We start from the raw sequence: 13,474 nt of genomic DNA on the forward strand, positions 1-13,474 counted from the left end.
TCAGGGATGAGAGGGGTGTGGTCTGGGGGGGGAGGGCTGAGGAGGAGGATGAGAGGGGTATATAGCCGGCCCCTCCAGGAAAGTTGCTTCCAACTTGCCTCCTGAGGATTTGAAGCCTTTTCGTTCGTTGGGTCCCGTCAACAGGTAAGGGAAGAGACTTTAGCTAGATGGGGGTGGGGGTCCGGGGGGCTAGTGAGATTGGTGATCTGCAGGGTGGAAATGGGTTAACTGTTGTTGTTGTTTAGTCGTGTCCGACTCTTCGTGACCCCACGAATGGGTTAACTAGTTTTACTTTATTTTAAAGACTTGATATTGTGTGCCAGCCAGGCAAAGTTTTTAAAAATCTGTTGCGTTATGTGGGTCCCGAGGGATGCCTTGAAGAGTGATGGCAGGACGCCTGGGTCCCTTCCCCAAAGATCGATGCGGTGTATTAGACAGTATTTTTAAAAAGTCCTTTATTTATTAAATTTATTGTATTCCGCGCTCTTCCCAAATGACGCTCGATCTCCTGCGGTATTTGGTAAAGCTCGGAACAGATTTAGATTTGCTCTCTTTGGATTGGGGGTAAGATTAACGCGGGTGATGAAACTCGCGCTTGATCATTGAAGACCCGCGGACTCTTAAGCATGTGCAGAAAGCGCTTTCGTTTGCGGGCGTCTTCAATAAACGCCCGAGCGTTAATTTAGGGAGTTGCCGTGAGATGAGTTCTCTCGTGCCTTTTGGTCTCCGGTCCGGAGCGATAGTCTGCCTTCTCTAGAAGCCCTTGGAAGAGTAAAAAATAATAACAATAATCCCGCTAAGGGTCAGAGGGGCAATGTGAGCCCAGAGCCCTACGCGAGAGTAGACCCGTTGAAACGAGCGGGCATGGCTAGCTTGGGTTCGTTGAGTTCCGTGGGTGCTGTGCTCCCAGGGGAACTTAGGTGGAGAGCAAACTTGAGCGGCAAACAGAAATGGCTTTCTTTACTTTGCTGGGAACTTCATGGTGGGAAAGGGCTTGAATTGTGAGTCCGCGCTGCTCCTCCCCCCCCCCTTGCCCATATCAAAGGCATCCTACCCCCTCTCCTCCATTGTCCCAGCAAGGGAATGGGGTGGCGCCCTGATGTTTCGGTGGCGAGCTGGACTCCCACTGAAACCCCCTTGAGAAGAAAGGAGGGGGAACAGTTTCGGTTGAAGGGCATGGACAAAGCGAGGAGGACGGCCCCGCCTTCTTCTCTCTCCCCCCCTCCCACGCTCACGCCCCGGCCCCGCCCGAGGCATACGTGTGGCGGAGGGGGGGAACCTTTGTTCCCTGGAGCGCAGGCACCCAGTGACCTCGTGTCTCTTTGTCCCAGAGGCTGGAAAACCTTCCATAAGGGCTGACGATTCTCCCCGCTACACCTACACCTGCGTCCGTATACCCCACCCACCTAGCAGGCATAAGAGGTCGATTTCTGCAGTTCCTAAGGCTTGCCTTCTCTCGAGAGCTTTGGGGCTGCAGAATAAGTAGGGCTAGAGTTGCCTTGGACCCTAGCCCACCTGTAACTATGGGTTGGTGTTTAGAAAGGAGCCTTGCGGCAGGTGGATTTCGTCTGTAACATACTGGTGGGCCTTAAGAGCTTGCAAGATGTGTCCAACCTGTAGGTACCGTAGGATAATAACTTTGCCCCCTTGCTATTGTGAGCAGCCCACCACTTTGCCCTCTGCTCCCCACAAGCTTGAATATGATGGGTCTCATTGCTTCCTGGCTGCCTGAAGATGTAGCCTTTGTCCTAGTAGCTGTTGCTGATCAGCTCCATGAATATTAGCATATTTTTGAGATATTAAGAGCTATCTAGACTCTTGCTTTCCAAAGTTCTTGTTAGTGTATTGGTTGATCCATAGGGGGGAGGTAATGCATTTTTTGGTTGATTCTAATAAATGCGCTGCCCAACAACTAAAAAAACTTGGCATGCTTTTGAGTTCTCCATAACTCTTAATCAAGCACCCTCTTTCCTAAATAACTCAAAAGTTGGCCACATTTTTGTGACATTTGGTTGATCCTAATGCAGGTATTTCCAAACTGTGGGATAATGAGAACTAGACACTACTTAAGACCTGTGTCTAAACTGTTTAAATCAGAATCAGACTAGACTTGTGTTACTTATTGGGAGTAGAAAGGGGAGAAGTAGGGTTGATTTTATTTAGAGTCACCTGAAAAGCAAGATGGCATTGTTTTGGTTGGGTATATTGCACCTGTGAAGGAAGGTAAAGTTGTTTCCTTTAAACTAGCTGAAAACTATACCGTAAAACATGGTTGGAATTGGCCCTGGATTAACATGGTTTAAAAGGGTGTAGTCTTCATGTGATGTAAACCTCACCTGAAGCTTTAAATAGAAACACATTGACTGAGACAGTGGGTGGTTGAAACAAATTGCAACTTGTTACTGATTTTTTTTAAGTGGTCTTTAACAGGACTTAATTACAAAATCAGGGCCTAGAACCTATTGCACAGGTATTATTCTGCCTCTTCTCATATCAGAAGGCTTAATGTTTTAGATCAGGCTTCATCAACCTCAGTTCTCCAGATGTTTTTGACCTACATTTCACATGATCCCTAGCTAGCAGGACCAGTGGTCAGGGATGATGGGAATTGTAGTCTCAAAACATCCGGAGGGCCGAGGTTGAGGAAGCCTGTTTTAGATTTAGAGACTATTTACAACAAAGGATCCATTTAGAACTCCTTCCTGTATGTTTCTTTCCTTAACTCCTTGTCTTCTCTTCCTCTTTGGGAAAGAAAATGGCGGTGCTGGTGTGATCAGTTCAGCTCAGGACAAAACCCTGCATAGGTTCTTCCTAAATCCTTCCTTGGACCTGCCTTCCCCAACCTGGATGCCCTTGAATGGTTTTGGGCTCCAAGGCCTTCCGCCTCATACAGCATGGTTGGTGGACGTAGAAAACCAGTGTATTCCATATCAATAAGGCTTGTACTTGGGAGGAGAGACTTGTTGCTACTTGCCTGTGTTTCTCTATCATTAACCTGACACATCCAGCATCTCCTTTGCTGTAATCAGCATTAAGGGCTTTTGGGGGGCCAATTATGTAGCTTCCAGGTGAAGTCTGTTCTTTGCTTTACTTAGGCTCATAACCCCAGCTCTATTTCTATTTATGCTGACTAAAAAATACTGGGATCCATGGTAATAAGCTAACAATCAATTGCTGTATGCAGCTGAAATGAAACATAGTGCAAAACCTAGGGTTTTGTTTTTTTTTAAGTTTAACATCCCAGTGTTTAAAGATCCTTTGCACACTTGCCTAGGCTTAGCAGATCAAAAGTGTACATCTCAAAAGGCTAAGCCATGCAGGAATTCTGTGGTCAGATTGCCCATTTTGTTAATGGAGCAGTTGCAGTTGGCGGGAGGTCTCTTTCTTTAACCTTTTCTCATGCACAATTTTGCCAGCCTAAAATCCCATTCTGCATTTCTTCCACTGCCCCCCTTGAGCTGCTATGAATCTTGTTGCATTGTGAGATACACTATACACTTGCCTTAGCGTTGAGCATTGCCCTGGCCTGGATCATCTCTCAAGGCCTGAGATCAGTTTGCTTGGAGCAGGGGTGCAACATCTAGCTTTTTTCTGCAGCATGGCTCTCCAACTGAAGCTACAAATTGACCTGTTCAGTCACTTAGCTCTGTGATACTGAGCACCTGCAGAGTGCCTTGGACTTGCTGGGAAAAGGTGATTTGTGAATATTTTTAAAGATTGAATTCTGCACAGAGTAAACCTACTCCAACCAAGACTGTGTAGGGCTTAACTCTTACTGCTGTTACTGAATTTGGAGCCTCCCCTTTGACATGCCGATGTAAAGCAAAATGTTGGGTGAGTTCTGATAATGGACCCCTTGCGTAATGTGTACTGTAGTTTGTGTCCAGGCATGTGCCGGTTGTTTTAATGGGGGTGGGAAGGATTTCCTTGGAATCAGCTGCTAGTTTCAGGAGGTGGTGTCCCATCCAAACCACTGTTTCCTCCCAGAGAGACCAGTGGGTGTTTGTAGTGCTTTCTTGCTGTACATGTCCTTGTAGCCTGACTTGCCTGGAGCCTTGGGGCAGAGGTGGGCTGAAACCTAAATACCCAGCTTTGACTAAAACAATAAGGACATTCCTCCCCCCCCTTCCCCATACAGACACTGCAAACAAGTGAGCCACAGCGCTGAGGAGAATGGCATGTATCTGTTGCCTAATAGTTGTGAAATAGGTCGCCAAATTACCGGTATACAGTACTGTTCTTTCCCTTCAGTTAATGTTGCGGAGTGCCAGTGGCAACAAACTACCTTGCGAGTCCTGAGGGCAGAAGATGATGCAATTCTTGAGGTTGCTCCTAGGGCAGGTGTCTCTCTCTCTACCTGCTCAAAGCGGATCTTGGGAGAACAACCAGTTGTGCAACCGCTGCTATTCTAGGTGCCTGATGAGTTGGAGGGAGGGAGTGTTGTTTTTCTTCTGCCCTGCTCAGCATGAGGAGGAGAAAAAGAGAGCTATCTATATCATCTGGCTTTGTTTAGACCAGGGGTGTCAAACTCAAATTCATCGGGGGCCGCATCAGCAGTTTGGTCACCCTCAAAGGGCCGGTTGTGTCTGTAGGATTATGTGTCCACTCTTTATTATCATAAATTATTGTCACTGCATTCAATTATTACTGTTTTTTGTAATAATGTAAGCTCATTCCCGCCCCCACGCGGATCACATTCCTGCGTCGTGGCGCGTGTGTGGGAGGGGATGTAAACGAGGGATATTTGAACAAAAGGTGGGGATCGACGGCTTCGGGGGGGGGCTCAACTAAACCTTCGGCAGGAAGGAGAAAGCCACTGCTGGGATTAAAAACCTGCAGATGGAAAGAGGGCTTCCCTCTCCCGCCCTGCGCACACCCAAACCCTGCTAGGCAGGATGCCACACGCTGCAACCCACCCCATGCTTTGGAGAGGGGCAGGAACATGCGGTGCAGCGCCAACTCCCTGCTTTGCTTTTGCATCCTCCCTCCTCAGCGCCAGAGTCCCTTCCCCTCGCGCTGAGGGAGGGCAGCGGATTTCCCGAGGAGGAAGGTGGCGGCAGCCCCAGCGGACGTGCATCTTCACTTCAGAGCTGCTCTTCCCCCCACCCGCGCTGTTGTCGTCTTCGCCGCCGCCTCTCCCTACCGGGACCGCAGGCAGAGGAGGCTTGAAAACCTCCCCCACCCAAAAAAATTTCCCCTCCCACCTACTCAAACCACGAGGCGACTCCATCTGGAGCCCTACATCACGAGGAGCTGAGAGGAGGCGGCGGCAGAGCGGGAAGAGCAGGAACCCGTGCCATCGTCGTCGCCTCCCTCCTGGCCGCCCCCCGGGGAGCAGCTCCGCCGGAACTGAGAAGCCAAAGGGCGGCTCGGGGGTGGGGGGCAGAGCAAAAGCCAGGCACCCTCCCGAGTGTCTATGAGGAGAAAACGGGGGAAGAGGGAAGAGAAACCCGGCTCCATCAAGAGAGTGACTGTTGCGCTTTGCCTACTTCTCCCTCAGGCTCACTCCGCGTCCCTTTCGCCGCTCGCTCGCCCACCTCCCGGATGCAGCCGAGGAGAGGAAGGGAAGCGGCGGGCGGCGGCTCCCCAGTGCCGCCTCACTCGCTCTCGGAGACAACAGCAAAGCCCGCCAAAAAAAATCCAGCGCTGCTCCGTCCCGGCACCAACTTTGCCGGCGGTGCCTGTAGGGCTTTCCTACCTCCTCGGCGGGCTTCCTCCTCCTCCTGCATATCACTTCCCCGTCTGGCCGCTGTGCCACCGCCTCCCTCAGCCTCATTCGAAATTGAAATTCCCTGGCCAAGGTCGTCAGCACGGCTCCAGCGCCCCGGCCTCCGCCTGCAGCCCCGCCCCCGGTTTTGACCCTCGGCCAATCGCAGGCTCCAGAACTACTGTTAGTGGCAAGTGTCGGCGGCGGCTACGCGGGCCACATGACGAGGTCTGGCGGGCCGGATTAGGCCCCCGGGCCTTGTGTTTGACACCCGTGGTTTAGACTGAAGGCTAATCCTGAATGGTTTTGCCTGACCAGATGAGTCAGGAGCTAGGCCTTGTTTCTGAGTCAAATAGGAGTATCACCTACCTAGGCTATCTCCGGCCTCTGAGTCAGGTGGGAGCATTGCTTAAAACACAGGTGTTCTCTTCTGAGAAGGCAGGATCCTAAGGTCAGCTGCCACACCTCTACCACAGCATAAGCCACCTGATGAACCCCTCCCTGCCAACTCCTTTAGCAGGTTGCCCTGATTTTCAAAGTCATGAATTGTGGGAACTTCAGCTGCTACAATCAGAGGCGGATTTAAGGAAACATGACCTGGGTGGAATATACACACATATAAAAACCCTTCTGAAAATGCTTTTTTAAAAAATAAAAAAGGCGGTTTTTAAAAATAGTGAATTTTCCATCACCATCTAGTGTCACATTGTATATTGCACTTAAAACATACCGTACTTAAAATTGTTTTATTTGCAGCTGTATAGCTGAGCCCCAGTTCACCTGCGCTAGGTGCCACAGGGGGCGCTACGACATAGGTGGAAGACAGGGTGCACTAAATTTTGGCATTACACAGAGCACCCCTGGAAATTTGTACGCCCAAAGTCCCCCTACAACTAGCTACAATCCCACTACTTAGGGGAGGTGAGGCAAAGTGCATCTGTAGAATTTTAGGTGGGGTTTATGAACAGCCAACAGTTGTTGCTTGCAAAAATTTAGGCCAGTTAATATTGCACGTTTAATGGAAAACAAAAAGCAGAGGAAATATCAGACGTTACTTGTATATATTCTCCCTTTCCAATAATATCGCAGTGGCTTACATGCTCCCCCCCCCTTTGCCCCTTTTAAAATCTTAACTACAACCCTGTGACAAGGGACGCGACTGGCGCTCTGGTCTAAACCATAGAGCCTAGGGCTTGCCGATCAGAAGGTTGGCGGTTCAAATCCCAACGGTGGGGTGAGCTCCCATTGTTCGGTCCCTGCTCCTGCCAACCTAGCAGTTCGAAAGCACATAAAAGTACAAGTAGATAAACAGGTACCGCTCTGGCGGGAAGGTAAACAGCGTTTCCGTGTGCTGCTCTGGTTCGCCAGAAGCGGCTTTGTCATGTTGGCCACATGACCTGGAAGCTGCAGACAAATGCCGGCTCCCTCGGCCTATAGAGTGAGATGAGCGCACAACCCCAGAGTCGTCCACGACTGGACCTAATGGTCAGGGGTACCTCTACAACCCTGTGAGGTAGGTTAGGCAGAGAGACCATGATTGACCCAGGGACCTTAGTGGCAAGGTGGGGATTTGAACTTGGGCCTCTCTTGAGGCCCAACTTGACCATTATGTAGTGCCAGCTTGGTTAATTTCTATTCAACAGGGTGTGGCTTGAAAACAGCAGGATTGCAGCTCTTATGTTCTTATGGGGATGGGTGAGGGAGGGCTGGCTGGCTGGCTAATTTTACAAAAACAACAATGGGATCGAAGGACTCTGTATGGCACACATGAGTCACTCCACTTGCATCTTCACAAGAGTCTTGGGAGATAAGCAAGTCACACACACACACAAGGGCGTAGCCAGGATCAAAACTAGGGGGGGGGCAAGCCATGATCATTCAGGGGCGGGGCCACAAAGTGGGAACGTGGGCGGGGCTACAGGGCCAGCTGGCCTGACGACATCGTGGTGGCGGCAGCGGCGGCAGCGGCCACCTTGTGCTTCTGGGGCTGGCAACGGCGGCGGCTACCCTGCTTGGCTGGAGAGGACGGGAGGGTCGGGCAGGCAAGAGGGGGTGACAGGGTGGGCGAGGGCAAGGCAAGGCACGGCCGCAGTCACGACGGCTCCGAGGCGTTGCTGCATATCAGCATAATATTTCAACCATGTTGTGGGTTCAAGCCCCACCTTAGGAAAAAATTCCTGCATTGCAGGGGGTTGGACTAGATGACCCTTGTGGTCCCTTCCGACTACAATTCTATGATTCTATTGATATATTGCCATAGCATATGCATCATTCTGCTTTCTTGAATTGTCCTACTCCTAGGCATAGCAGCCAACTCCTAGAGGCCTAGGTGCCTCCCCCCCCCCAATTACTAGTAAATACCGTATGTGAAAGAGTCATCCCCCCCATGTTGATGGGCTTTCTATGTGGGGCTTATCTGCCCCCCCCCCAGTATTTTATTGAGGATGGAAGAGGGAGGAAAGGAAGGAAGAAATAGAGAGAGGGATAACTCACATTTGTGGGTGCCTCTGGGTGACGCTGTGATGCTAGAACTCTGCAGCAAGAGGAAGATACCGGTACACCTGTACAGGAGCCTTGTAAGCAGCTTTCTCTCTGCTTGATTTACAGCAGGCACGTCCAACAGGTAGATTGTGATCTACCAGTAGATCACTGGATGTCTGTGGTAGATCACTGCTAGATCACTGGCACCCCTAAAAAAAGCTCACCCAAATTTTTCCTCCTCCCTAAAAAAAGCTGAACTATGACCTGAAGCCCTAAACAAAAATGGGCCTCCCTCCCTCCTAAAAGAAGCTCCAACAAGTTTGACCTAAACCCCCCAAAACAGGGCTTCCCTTCCTTAAAAAAACTCAACAGCTTTGACCTGAACCCCCCAAAAGGGGGTAGATCACTCCCAGTTTTTAACTCTGTGAGTAGATCAGAGTCTCTTGGGAGGTGGCCACCCCTGATTTACAGTATACAGATGCAGGAGGAGGGGCAGACTGGAACACCACTGCTTTTTATAAACATCACTGTGTCTATCAAAGCTACAGCCCCCCCCTTCTTATTCACTTCCTTTTAGCCTTGCAGGGCCACCTTAGTCAAATTGCACCCTCTGCACCCTCATTAAATCGCCAATAGAACTGTTAATGCGATCCCTGAATGCCCATTAACAACTCCCACTGAATAACAATAGGGTGAATAGGGTGGACCTTGCCTGAAGGGATATTCTGCTCCATTGTCTTAACTGCTTAAGTACTGGTAGCCACTTTGCTTTATTTATTTGATGTGTTTTTGTTACAGCTGTGTTCCTGCCCCCAGCAAGTGGAGAGCTGCTCTTGCTAAAGCAAAGCCCTTTCCACTTCAGTTTTTGGAGGGGCAAAGTATTGGTTATGGTCTGTAAAATACAATAATTTTTTGCTTCTAGGGGGGGGCAGCTGCCCCCTCCTGCCCCCCCTGTCTACACCCATGCACACACACACACACACACACACACACACACACACACTCAGCTTAACCAAACAGTGTTCAATGAGCTTCGTGTCTGGACAGATTTGAATTCAGAGCTGCTTCCCTTTTCACCCACCCCACCAAAAATCCACATTCTGTTGGGCGTTGCATGTTGCTGCCAGAGGAACCCACTGTTGAGGCTGATCATGGGTGGTGCCAGAGGTAAAAGTGTTCTGGATTAATCTGAAATAAAAACATCAGCTAATTTTTCAGTAAACAAAACATTGCCCTTTCCAGTCATTCTGAAACTATATAGAAAATGGAGAGAGAGAGAGAGAGAGCTGTTTTAGAAACCAGGAAGAATAAAGCAAGAGTATGAGGCACTTATCCTCTTTAGTGCAAGACGCATTAGTTGTCAACTAACTCCTGAACTGGCCAGCTCTGGTTTGGTCTGGATCTCTAAGCCAGGACTGCAAACCAGCTTTAAATGTTGGCTTTCAGTCCTGGCTTGGGGGGCGGGGGAGCACAAACCAGCACTTGCCAGTTCAGGTGCAGTTGCAAACTACGGGCCTTGTGTTTTGTTTTAAAAAAGAAGAGGCAATCCTTTGAACTGGAGCACATGGCTTGTTTATCTTAATTCCAAACCATGGTTTTTCATGGTATGTGAATTGACCTCAAATGTTGTATAAGCCCAGTATTGTCCACTACTGGCTGCCATTAGCTTTTGGGATCTTGGGCAGCCCAACCTTTACTCCATGTGACAGATGTTTGGGGGTACTGTTCCTCCTAAGGTCGCCTGGCCATTGCCCTCTGCAGGAGGACAGGACATGGGTGTGTCCTTGCCCCCTAAAAGACCTTGCTGCCTTGGGTGTAGTGGAGGATATTATCTCATCACCAGCCTTTAATTAAGGTTCAACTGCCAGCTTAGTTGGTATCTGTATGGGGATTGGGGGAAAGTGTGTAATCTTCTCTGCCTTAGGCAGTGAAATGCCTTGGGCTGGCCCTCTCCAGTAGAGTATTTCCCATCACCTCCCATTTTAGCTGGAGGTGCCAGGTATTGAACCAGGAATCTTTCACAAGGGCTCAACCACCAAGCTCTACATGGCTTCTAAATACCAGTTACTAGCAACTGCAGGGCAGGGGAGAGTTGTCTTGCACTCATGTCCTGCTTTTGGGCTTCTCATGGGCATCTGCTTGGCCATTATAAGAACAGTATGCTGGACTAGATGGGCCCACTGGCCTGATCCTGCAATGATCTTCTTAGTCTCTCTCCAGAGTGAATATGGTAGGAGTTGGGTTGTCCTGTACCAAGGCTGAAGAATCCTGTAACTTTTTTTAAAGCTGACACAGAAAATGCTACCAGGTGTGTGTATGACTTTCTAGTGCTTGGTGAGCTGCTTCTGCCTAGGCAAACTAGTTATAAGCACAAACTGAGTTTAGAGCTTGTTTAACCTTCCCCACCATATTGTGGGGGGTGGGGGATGAATTGAAGCTTGGTAAAAGAAACCTCATTCCAACCTATACTTAGCCTGAAGGGATCTCTTCCCCCGCCCCCACTGCCGCCGCAGCCACCTTAAAATTTAACCCCAATAATGGGCGGGCAACAGAATAAGTAACGACGCCTGGTTTTCTGGAAAAAACAGGTTGTATAACTGCATGCAGTTAATCCATGTTCACCGCCCCTCAGTGACAAGGGGAAACTGGCTTGACAAGGGGAGCCCTTCAACTCTATATGGGCTATGCAGTCTGCGAAATGGCCTGCTGCAGAGTTCTGCACTTACTCAAGACAACTTTTAACATTTGCCTAATTGTGTTAGTTTGTTCTCAGTTGAAGGTGGCTCCAGTAGGATATTTCGTACTTGGATATTTCCAAGTGTCAGAGTTGTGTGTGTGCCACACATGAGCTTTGCTGGATCAGAACGAGGGTTCCTCCAGAGCAGCTTTTCTCAACTTTGTGTCTCAAGATGTGGTTGGATTATAGCTCCCACTGTTCCTAGCCAGCAGGGCCAGTGGTCAGGGATGATGGGAACTGTAGTCCAACAACATCCGGAGACCCAAGGCTGGGGAATGGTGCTCTCTAGAGTGTGGATCCTTGCAGGAAGGCAGCAAGTGAGGCTCAATAAGGCAACAAATATTTCCAGCTTTGTAGCTTTGCTGCCTCTGAACAAAAGGACTTCCATTTAGCCGCCAAGAGTTGAATGGGCATAAACTTGCCTTCCCCGAGCTGGTGCTCTCCAGATGTTGTGGCCTACAACTCCCATCAGCCCCAGCCAGCATGGCCAGTGGTCAGAGAGGGATGGCAACAACACCTGGAGACTTCCAAGTTGGAGATGGGTGACCTAAGTCTTAATTAGAATGTAATGTTACGTATAAAATTTCATAAGTTGAACTGGGCATTGCATGGAGAAAGTTGAGTTGCACCAATGACCGCCTGCGTGGATGACCTCAAATGTAAGATGGCCTTCCTCCATGCCGATGTGTTAAAACACTAAGGGCAAGTTGTCTTGCCCCAGAACACAACGGGTAACCATGACTTTCTGGGGATATTCATTAAAAGTGTCCTTGCTTGTATTCTCTACAGGGTTGTCGTCTTCACCTTGAGTCATGGCCTCTGCTGGATTCCAGATCATGGGCATGGCCCTGACAGTGGTGGGCTGGATCGGGACCATCATAACCTGTGCCCTGCCCATGTGGAAAGTCTCCGCTTTCATTGGCAACAACATTGTCGTGGCGCAGATCACCTGGGAAGGGCTGTGGATGAACTGCGTGGTGCAGAGCACCGGGCAGATGCAGTGCAAGGTCTACGACTCCATGCTGGCCCTTTCTCAGGATGTGCAGACGGCCCGTGCCCTGATGGTCATCTCTGTGCTCCTGGCTGCTCTGGCTCTGATGGTTGCCATCGTGGGGGCCAAGTGCACCAACTGCGTCGAAGACGAGGACACCAAGGCCCGCATAATGATTGTCTCTGGCGCAGTCTTCATCGTGGCAGGGATCCTTTGCCTCATCCCCGTGTGCTGGTCAGCCAACACCATCGTCCGCGAGTTCTACAACCCAATGGTGATCGACGCCCAGAAGAGGGAGCTGGGAGCTGCCCTTTACATCGGCTGGGCGTCTTCTGCCTTGTTGATCCTCGGAGGAGCTCTGCTCTGCTGCAATTGCCCCAAGAAGGAGGGCAACAACTACAGCGCCCGGTACACAGCCGCTGCCTCTCAGCCCCACAGTGATTACCCCAGCAAGAACTACGTCTAGGAACACCACCTCCGGAAAACAAAGCTGTCATCACTACTGCTTGGGTCCTCTTTGGAGGAGCCGAGATGCATCTCTCCTGGGGCTCTGCAGAGAATATCCATCCATCCAAAGAACAGAACATCTGATAGTCCCATCACTTTCCAATGTGCTTGTCCCATCAGTATTTTCCCCCACCCCCAAATGTTACCACTACATTATTGTATGGACTTGCCTACGGAAGTCAGAGCTCTGCTTCTAGAGAACATTTTCTACTCTTAACTGGTTCTCCTCGATGTAGGTAGAAGAGATGTTGGACCTCGGGGGGCAGGAGAAAGTCATTTCCAAGTAGTTCTTAATGATCAATGTGGTTTTTGTTTTTAGGTTTCCTGGGTGCTCATCAGGAGACTAAAACTACTAATATTGTCCTGGACGTCACCGTTCAATATGGTCTCCATTTGGGGGCAGAAGTAGGTGGTGGAAACGGGTACTCCAGAAATGAGTTTATAAAGCTGTGATGTGTTGTACGATGTTGTTTGTAAACAAAGGTGATGTGGTCTTTTTTCCCATTTTGCTAACTCACTGCAATTCACCATGCATGCATTTCATATTGAATGCCATTTTATTTCTGTTTTTTATTAGTATGACCTGAATAAAATTTACAGGCTTTTGTATATAACAGTTGTTATTGGTTATTACTGGTATGTGTGTGAGAGGGGGGGGGAGAGAAGCGCTCTGCTCGTGTTTAGAGGTCATTAAATACAAGTTCCAGGTCATTAAATACAAGTTCTTGGAGCCAGGTGTGCCTTATCTAGTGAACCTTCCTGGGAGAGTTAGCAGAACATATTCTGACTTGTGGAACATTCTAACTAAGAGGTGGGGTAGGGAGAGAAGGAAGATAAGTGACCTTCGCATTGCCCCCAAGGAAGGGTGAACATACTTGGTCTCTAGATACCAGAGTATGCATCAAAGCCATAGGAATCCATAGCCAAGGGGCAAGACTCCCCTCTTGGAAGAATTTAGTCTCTGCGCCAACATATCCCAAAGGTATTCAGACAACTGACCAAGCAAGAATTCCCAGCATAGAAACAAAGCAGAGAGGAAGTTCAAAGAGAG

At 49.4% G+C, this 13,474-nt stretch overlaps 1 protein-coding gene across 4 annotated transcripts; it reads left to right on the forward strand.

The window, feature by feature from the left end:
* Positions 1-101: 101 nt before the first annotated feature.
* Positions 102-13,037, forward strand: LOC118094915 (claudin-4-like). Of its 4 annotated transcripts, none has more exons than XM_088656320.1 (3): positions 102-144; positions 10,398-10,496; positions 11,715-13,037. In XM_088656320.1, the coding sequence occupies exon 3, from the start codon at positions 11,738-11,740 to the stop codon at positions 12,380-12,382; it is 645 nt and encodes a 214-aa protein (XP_088512446.1). In that variant the 5' UTR covers positions 102-144; positions 10,398-10,496; positions 11,715-11,737; the 3' UTR covers positions 12,383-13,037. The 4 variants fall into 4 exon arrangements, with proteins under 4 accessions (XP_088512446.1, XP_088512447.1, XP_088512448.1 ...); XM_088656321.1 differs by having other exon boundaries at positions 10,409-10,496; XM_088656322.1 differs by lacking the exon at positions 10,398-10,496 and having other exon boundaries at positions 102-3,693.
* Positions 13,038-13,474: the final 437 nt, after the last annotated feature.

Source organism: Zootoca vivipara, chromosome 12, assembly GCF_965207765.1.
Source record: "Zootoca vivipara chromosome 12, rZooViv2.hap1.1, whole genome shotgun sequence".
Taxonomy (NCBI): domain Eukaryota; kingdom Metazoa; phylum Chordata; class Lepidosauria; order Squamata; family Lacertidae; genus Zootoca; species Zootoca vivipara.